Below are 9654 nucleotides of genomic sequence, written 5' to 3'. Positions count from 1 at the left end.
AGGCTATGATTATGTATCAGTAGATTTGAAACGTGTCAGGACATGTGGTTTTTGTAATATGGAGTAAAGTCAAGTTTTATTTTCATCGGCTGGTTCAGGAGTGCATGCTCATTTTGTTTATTCCTGCATTGCAACCCCAAGCTATGGGTTCGGGACGCAGCACCCGAGCCATCCGCCGAATTTGGGTTATACACACCCAGGGCAATTCCGTTATTGGGTAAGCCATAGTTTAAATAAAATTGCTGCCTATTATGTAGAGTTTGGGGTTTTACATACCCGGATCAGATTTTTTACACATTTATCCAACTTTTTTTAGGATAGAGATGTTTTTTGTCTTATAATAATAAATTACAAATATAATGCCCTTCTGAAAGGGTAGTTTCCATATAAAACAGTGTGTAATATAATTGAACATCGTAAAAAGCATTGAAACATAGCAACATCCAACAGCTTGACCTTTGAGATGGGTAATTTCTATTAAAGAAAACTTTTTAAAAAATGAGCATGATAAACACAGACCGTAATGATCTATGATGCAATAATCCAGGAGATGTTGTTGGGTAATAATCCACAGAATGGCAGGTTGTTTACTATAGTGCCACAACTGCATTTTCCAGGACCTGGTGGCTAAATTCTCTCTGGGGATCACAAGATTCCAGTCCAGTGACTGTTAACAAGGGTCCAAAGAGATTTGCAACTTGTTCCCAGTTCTCACCCTGGGGGATTGGAGAGGTGTGATGATTGCTATTAGTAATGTACAACATTGCAGCCATCTTGCACTGTGCCTGTTCCACAGACTGGGTTGCACGCAGTTATCTTTCATCAAAGATCTTTTCCAGTATAAAAAGAACACCCTATCCCGTTTTCTCAGACTCACTGGAATCTGAATGCAGTTGTGAAGGGCCGTTTACTTAAAAAATGAGGAACAGAGGCAAAAATGAGCCTTATGGCTCAAATGGAAACCATAAATAGCTACAGATTGACTACTTGGCTAAAATGCAAGTTTCAGCTGAAACAGTTAAATTTCAAGCGTTAGTTTCTCTTTTAAATATATGTTTAGGGAAGGTCATTTTAGCACAGATTGCCAACAACAAGCAAGAGGTAACAGAGCCCCATACTCCCCTTAGGGCTCTTACACATGAGCGTTCTGACCTGCGCTCCCCTGCGTTCCGTTTTTTGGCGTTCAGCCGCAGGGGAGCGCAGGAATAGACGCAAGTCATTATTTGAAATGGGGCTGTACGCACTCAGGCGCGTGTAGGCGCCGAACGCAGGTTCAGATGCAACATGCTGCATTTTTCCTGCGTTCGGCACCTACACGCGCCTGAGTGAGTACAGCCCCATTTCAAATAATGACTTGCGTCTATTCCTGCGCTCCCCTGCGGCTGAACGCCAAAAAACGGAACGCAGGGGATCGCAGGTCAGAACGCTCATGTGTAAGAGCCCTTAGGGTAAGTCCACACTGGGCGTTTTGGGGAGATTTGGTCGCCTGGCGACTAATTGCCTCGTCTTTGCAGCGACCAATCTCCCCATTAGACTTCCCTCACTCTGCGCCGGCTAAAATGAAAAAACGCCGGCGCTAATCACATGCGGTGGTTTATTTTCTAAAGTCGCCCGAAGTTGCCCACGAGGAAAGGAAGGCGTTTGGGGAGATTGGTCGCCGCAAAGACAAAGCGATTAGTCGCCAGGCAACCAAATCTCCCCAAAACGCCCAGTGTGGCCTTAACCTTAGTGCTGACAGTAGCTGACTTATTTATACCTGAGCACAACAGTCACATGAGGAAACATTTTGACTGGACCCATTAATTGGTACTCAGTTGAGAGCAGGGCCTGGGCTTCCTAAACTTTCAGTTAAAGCAATGGCAGTGGCAAACACTTGCTAGTATGAACCAAAGGGGATGTGCAGCCTCTTGCTTTGCATAACATGGAGGGAGCAACACAAGAAACCCTATAACAACAACCCGACACTTTGTCAATGAAAGTCAGGCTGCAAAGAATTCAGTGGAAAAAGTAAAATAAACTCAACGTAATAAATCCCGTCACGTCACGACGACATTGCTGGAAGCAGGTCCCACCACTGAACAGGCCGACACCCTGCACTGGCCTCAGCACCATACACTGGTGGCCAGACATTCCACTTGTACTGACAGCTTGTCAATGGGAAGTGCCATGTAGCGCTGATGTGCACTGACAGTTACTGTAGAGCTGTGCATACTGACAGTGACACTATTTCACTCCTCCACGCGCGCGCACACACACACACACTAACACTAGAGACACTGACAGCTGCCTGTGCATGTTCTATATGACACAGAGGCGACAGCAAGCAGTGCCCTCTCATGCGATACAGCGCTATACATACTCACAGCCCGACCTGTCCTGCCATGTACTCCAGCCACGTGCCTATCCCGTGTATGATATAACATGAGGCAGATTGGCAGCAAGCCGGGCTGCACATATTCCCGGATCTGGCATTCGGAGCCTGGATCCCAGTTCGGCCCGCGCATGTGCTCGGGGGCTCCGCCTGCTGCCGCCGCTCCACATTTTCGTCTTCACGCCGCCTGCTATAAAGGGGAGCGTGTGGAGTCGCTTGTAACTGCACGTCTCTCCCTCATCACCGGACCTGCCTCCTCCAACCCCCTCCTCCTGCCAGAGATTGTGCATGCCATCCAAACGCCACCTCCACCCCGGCTTCTCGCAGCAGGAACACTGTGGATTGTGTTTGCCGGGAGGCAGCAAGGTGTGCAGCTGTAGAAGCCGAGCAGCCCCGGTTCCTGTGTGTGTTCCCTCAGCGGCAGGCTCTCAGGAGGGGTCGGGTTCTGCAGCGAAATGAGCCGCTCCTGGAGGGGGGTTGTCCTGCTCTTGCTGCTCTGCTTCTGTCTGTACCCGGATCTTGGCTTGGTTCATGGTGAGTAGTGTGTGCTGCCATATGTCTGCGGCTTCCCTCACTTTTATCTCTCTCAAATAGAGGTGCAGCACAAGGGCCGATTTACTAACAATGAAACTTGAACGCATCGGGGTATCAATGGGCATAAATGGCCGTGGGAGAGGGGTTTATTATTCCTCATTGCCAGATGTTTCTTATTAAATCATCTGTTGGGTGTAAGGTGACTGGGCTACCAGTGTCTTATTTCACTGTTCCATTATTACACCCTGCTATTACACGGTCTGTCACCCCTCCTCTGACTCCAATGGGTTAACCGATAGTCATATTAAAGGGCACTGAGGCAGACTGAGTCCTATAATAAACCTCCTGACTCCTGGGCTTGCATTGCTACTGAGCATTTCAACATATTCCTTTGTCAGTGTCGGCAGCAGCCTCACATAAAATAACATGATTGCTCCAGCCGACTATATTGTCATGTGTACATGTTAGACTGTATGGGAGTGGGTGCTACTATTTGTCAGGCAGCTTACACATGTTGTGGGGAGGGGGGTGGCTAGTAATGCCAACCTCTAGTGGTTTCCAGTCTAACCTCTCCCTTTTTCTCAGTCATCTGCTTGACCTTTACTAAGTGGGATTAGTACAAGACATATCTTGACTCTTCTTTTCCTGAATGCATTTTTGCTGTAACCCTCCCTTCATACTTAATGGTGCAGTTTTGCATATTCTAAAAATTGGTGTTTATGCAGCTATTCTGCACTTTCTTAAATGCCCTTCAGGACAAGAACTATTGGTCCCGACCTAGGCTTATCTTTTATTTAGTGCCTGGTCTGTGGTGTTCAAGTGGCAAACAAAAAAAACTACAGGGCAACATGTAAGGCTCTTGTGATAAGCGGTGTCTTCAATAACTTTGGAGGCATAACACTGACCTGGCCTGATGGCATTTCTAATTGATTCTTGGTAACTAATGGGGAAGTGCTGGAAGTATGGCCCATGTACCTGGTAAGTTTTAAGTGAGAGTTGTGTATATTTTGTATCAATTCCAGTTGCTTTTGATTCCTTTGTGTCAACTTAAATTCTCTACAAAAAATTAGAAACCCCATACTCCAGATATATGGCTTGTGTAGTCAATGTCCGTGCCATGGGTTTAACTAACTATAATGTTTGTTGGCCAGGAAAGGGTAGACTAGCTTTCCAGAAGCTTCAGTTTCTGCCACCCAGAATGTAATTGTTGAACAAGTGATCCTTATCCTGCAAGGGCATTTTTCCTTTGGACAATTGGAAGCAGGTGCCTCTTAGATTTATTGGCCCTTCCACTCTACAGATCAATTGCTAACAAGCTTATTTAACGAGAAGGATTTTCTGGTTCAGGTTAAGACTGAGCACCCTTTAGTTGTTTGCTAACATCAAAGCACCACACTTTCTGTTCTATATGCTATTGAGGCCTAAAGTCCCTCGGCTGACTCGTGTAAATAGTGTTGAATCTGTGCTTTATACCTAAGACTATAATTTAGTAGGGCTAAAATAGAGCTGTACCTTTAAGTGCAACAGCTGCTGGGCAAGGAGCGTTTGTGTGTAAGCAAACAAAGTTTGCTTGGAAAAGGTCACTTTCTGCTGCACTAAACTTCATTAGTCTGCCTGACATCTGGGTTTACGCGCACACACATGCTTGGATCTTATGGAATAGGCTCCTAGCAAAGAGGCTTTAACCCTATAGACACTAATGTCTAATCTTCCCTTTCAATTACCTGCTTATATATTGCATGAAAGGAGACAGAAAATATACATATAAAAGTTTGGTGTGCTTTGTAAGCTTCTAGTAAAACAAGTATACTGATAAGCCAGCCTTATTTGTCTCTATTAAAGGGGTTGTTCACCTTCCTAACACTTTTTTTTTATTTTTTATTTTCAGTTTTTTTTCAGATTGTTCCCCAGAAATAAAGATATATTTTTTTTCCCACTACTTTCCATTATTACTATTTTATTTTTTTTACTGTTTTTCCAAAATCTAAGTTTAAAGTAGATATGTTTGTGTCTCTGGTGTTTCAGTCTGACAGCTCAGTAATTCAGGTGTAGACTCTAAACTGTTAAAATGTTGTGACATTTAGTTAATACATTTCTCAGCAGCATTTCTGGAGTATTAGCAACTATTGTATCAATACTAACAGCTGCCTGTAATGAAACCCAGAGATTCTGCTCAGCAGGGACAAATAAGAAATGTATCAACTAAATGTATCAATTTAGAACAGTTTACAGGGTTGGTGACCCCCCTCCCAGAGCTGCTTTAGAAGAAGAAGAAAAATACACTTTATACTTAAATATTAGAAAAATGGTGACACGTAGAAAGTAATTGGAAAAAGTCATTATTTCTGGTGATCTATCCGAAAACAACTCGTTGTCTGAAGGTGAACAATCCCTTTAATGAGCAAGCTTCCATGCTGCTTTCACTGAGCAGCAATATAATCTAATTCATAAACTCTTGTAAATCTGGCTAGAATATGCTATATAGTGTAAGTGGAAATCTTTATTTCGTTTGTTTTGGTTTGTTATACAGTACAATGAAACTCTATAAAATCAGATATCTTGTCTATACACCTGCTGATTTTGCAGTTATTTGACTAATCAAGTATTCTGATCACCCAGTCTGGCTGTTTTTATTGGAAAGGGATTGATTTACTTGATTGGTCTATGTGATCGACAATGAATGGATCCTGGGAAACAGTGGTTCCTTTTCTTATCCTTGTACCATGGATCAATAGTTTTTCAGAACAAACCTGCAGGCATATTAAGGCCTCACTAGTACATGTGAAATATGTAATATCAAAGAAAACGCTGTATCCTCAAAAGACCTGGCTGTGCAGTGCTAATTGTCACTTGAGAAAAAAAAAAAATTCAACCCCTCTGAACCCTATTGCACATACTTGTACAAACCTCTCTGAACGCCAGCATATATAGTAAGTAAGGTTGAAAAAAGACACACGTCCATCAATTTCAAGTTTTTTTTTGTTTTTTTTTTAAATCTGCCTAACTGCTAGTTGATACAGAGGAAGGCAAAAAACCCCATCTGAAGCCTCTCCAGTTTGCCTCAAAGGAGGAAAAATTCCTTCCTGACTCCAAAATGGCAATTGGATTGGTCCCTGGATCAACTTGTACTATGAGCTATCTCCCATAACCCTGTATTCCCTTACTTGATAAAAAGCTATCCAACCCCTTCTTAAAGCTATCTAATGTATCAGCCTGTACAACTGATTCAGGGAGAGAATTCCACAGCTCTCAGTGTAAAAAACCCCTTCCGAATATTTAGGCGGAACCTCTTTTCTTCTAATCGGAATGGGTGACCTTGTGTCAGCTGGAAAGACCTACAGGTAAATAAAGCATTAGAGAGATTATTATATGATCCCCTTATATATTTATACATAGTTAACATATCTCCCCTTAAGCGCCTCTTCTCCAGCGTGAACATCCCCAATTTGGCCAGTCTTTCATTAAGCCCAACAGACCTTCGTTTAGTAAAGCAGTCGTTTGTGGGCCCGGTATCAAACGCCCCCCCACTGTCCAGCATCTTACTTACCTTATCATAAACAGCAATCAGATTTGTCTGACATAACCTATCCTTCATAAAGCCATGCTGATTGCTGCTCATAATGCCATTCACTAGGACAATTTTTGAATGTGATCCCTTCAATATAATTTGCCCACCACAGATGTCAAACTTACTGGCCTACAATTGCCAGGAGTTTGTAATCCTTTTTAAATATTGGAATAACATCAGCTTTTCTCCAATCCATAGGCACCATACCAGATGAAAGCAAATGTGAGAATCAGAAATAGGTGCTGATCTAAAACTGAACCAAGCTCTCTTAGAACCCGGGGGTGTATGCCATCAGGCCCTGGAGCCTTGTTTACATTCATTTTTACTAAAGCTTTATGAATCATATCCTGAGTCAGCCACTGACTAGATTGAGCTGAGCTATTAGTGCAGCTATAAAGTGAGCCTGGGAACTCGAACTGATTTAGCACATTTGCCTTTTCTGTATCTGTTACAACCATACTGGTGCTGTATCATTATTTAATGGAGCAACACTCTAAACCTGCATCTTTTTACTATTAATATATTTAAAAAAACTTTTTAGGGTTAGTTTTCACCTCCACCACAATTAACTCTTCATTTCCTTTTTTTTTTTGCCTTCCGGATTGCTGATTTACAACATTTATTAGTGTTTATATTCATTAAATGCAGCTTCTGTCCCAACAGATTTGTAGTTTTTAAATGCCTTTCTCTTCTTTCCTATTAACTTCTTTACTTTGGAATTAAGCCACATAGGATGATTCTTAGAGCTTCTACATTTACTCCTTAAGTAACACCATTTCTGTTCTGGGTTTTTAGCTGAAAACTTAATGCCCCAATCAATGCTCTGTAGGGCAGCCCTCAAGGCACTACAACTTGGTTTTCCAAAATTCATGGCTTTTGGTGCACCAGTACATATTTGTTTTTTGCACCAGACATTAAATTATATAACATTCTTAAATGATATAACATTATGGTCACTATTACCCAGGGGTTCAATGACTTGCACATTTGCTATAAGTTCTGGGTCATTTGAGATCACTAGATCCAGAATAGCATTTTTTCTGGTAGGCTCCTCAACAACCTGTGCCATAAAATTGTCATGCAAGTTTATAAACTTGTTCCCATTAACTGATCTGACAGTACTGTTGCTCCAGTCAATATTTGGGTAATTAATTCCCCCCCCCCCCCATTATCATTACTTTACCCAAACTAGCAGCCTTTTCTATTTGTATCAGGAGCTTAGCCTCCTCACTTATTAGGGTAGGTATACATACGATTATCTATACTAATTATAAATATTAATCTCGCATTATCCTTTGCTATATTATGATTGTTCAATAAATCCTTCAAGCCACATGTAAAGGCATTAATAAATCTGTATCACAACCTCACTGCCCTCTTAGTGGAGAACCACCTACACTGCTTCAAATGGAAGTTCTGTTCTCTAATCTAAAGTGGTGGCCTCTGGTGCCTGGTGGTCTATAATGCTATAAAGGAGTAATCCTGTCCCCTTAAGTGTCCCACACCCCCAGAGAAAAACCCCAACCTTGACTGTCTGCCCTCATAATGTAATATTCTGTTCCTCTAGCCATTTTATTTGTGCAACTCTGCAGTCTTTCCAGCCCACTTCTTATGGACTGGAGCTTCCCAAAACTGCACTGCATGCACCAGGTGAGGTCTTACCAGGGACCTATAAAGAGGAAAAATTGTTATCCCACAAATTAATTTTTAAATCTTTTTGCTGTAGTAGCCACAGAATGGCTCTGCCTCGCATTGGATGACTTATCTACAAAAAATCTCCATATCTTCTAAATTATAAATACCACCTGCCGTTTAGGGCAGTGCTCTGTGATACGAAGGGCTGGTATTTAGTTTGCCTACATGGGGAGGGCCAATAATGAAAGACAGTGACCACTCCCTGTTTTTAAACCACACCCATGTTATCACAAGAACTTTTAAAGGAACAGTAGCACCAAAAAATAAAGTTTTTTTTCAAGTAGAAAAGTTAGAAATGTACAATTGTGTTGCATTGGTAAAACTGACGTGTTTGCATCAAAAATTCTGCTATAGTAGCTTTGCTGTGTAGCCACAGTCACTTAAAACTGAAAAATGAGAAGGAATAACATACACAGCAGATAAGCTCTGTAATATACAATACAGATTCTTCGGAAGTGATCTATGTATTCTGTGCTTTAATGGCTGCCCTATACATAGCAGCTTGTTTATATAAACTATACAAGTCTTTTTGAAGCAAACACACCAGTCTTACCAGTGCAGGGCAACACTACATTAAAGTGTCATTCCTTGAAAACTTTGGTGCTAACTGCAGGGATTGCACTCCTCACTTACAGTATAAAAAAATGTTGTCATATTAAAACATACCCTTAAATCCATATGCTTTCTCCCCTGTGGATAACAAAGCAACCCCTAGCACATACTTTTACACCTGGGGGGGGCCCTCTAACAACAATTTAACCACAAAATGTTTACAAACCCTACCAGGCTCACGTCCCGCAGCCTCAGGGAGCATTGGGCAGGCAGAGTATGACTCACACAGGTTTAATACACTAGCCAAAAACCTCCTGAAATACAGGTTACTTATTTTTATCTTACTCATCTGATTGTGTAATACATTGTTTTGAATGTACTCATTGTATGTACTCAAAGGGCCTTCACTGATCTAATGCACATAATGTAATCATACTGTACTTCCAAGAGTAAAAGGTGTAACTTTCTCTTCCATTGTAAACTACTGTATAAAAAGTTGCCAAATTGGAATGGGGGCTACCTGTAAGCGACCCATGTGTATAGATAAGCTGTTTCAAGTACACTTTTCTGATATACAATACTGTAGGTAGTGAACAAACCAGTGAAACTAAAAATAAAAAGCATATTTCTGGCCCTTTTTAAAATAGTTTCAAATTAAAGTTCTGTTAAATCTACTTTGTGCACTATAAATAAGTACTTGTCTTAGTTCAGACATGTCCAAAGTCAGGCCCGGGGGCCAGTTGCGGCCCTTTTTGAAATTTACACCGGGCCTTAGCCTCCATAATGAAATGAATAATAATGTGGCCCACCAGCAGAGTGCAATTGGGAATCGTGTAGCCGTAATATTTGGGCACATTGGTGAAATGATCTGCCACTTGGTCTATACTGCTGCCTGTGTGCTGAAGGTGTTCGCAGTAGACACGTACTGGAATGT

General features: G+C 41.7%; 1 protein-coding gene across 3 annotated transcripts in view; it reads left to right on the top strand.

Annotated features, from left to right (window-relative positions):
• The first annotated feature begins 2552 nt into the window (after positions 1-2552).
• vldlr.S (very low density lipoprotein receptor S homeolog) overlaps positions 2553-9654 on the top strand; it is a 42643-nt gene continuing 35541 nt past the window's right edge. The window contains exon 1 of one of the 3 annotated variants that reach the window (XM_018241608.2): positions 2553-2905. In XM_018241608.2, coding sequence (XP_018097097.1) covers positions 2827-2905 — 79 coding nt within the window. In that variant the 5' untranslated portion in view covers positions 2553-2826. 3 annotated transcript variants of the gene reach the window in all.

The sequence above is a fragment of the Xenopus laevis genome, chromosome 1S, assembly GCF_017654675.1.
Source record: "Xenopus laevis strain J_2021 chromosome 1S, Xenopus_laevis_v10.1, whole genome shotgun sequence".
Classification (NCBI taxonomy): Eukaryota; Metazoa; Chordata; class Amphibia; order Anura; family Pipidae; genus Xenopus; species Xenopus laevis.
The sequence above is the reverse complement of the archived record's forward strand: the minus strand, read 5'-3'. Positions and strand labels throughout refer to the sequence as shown.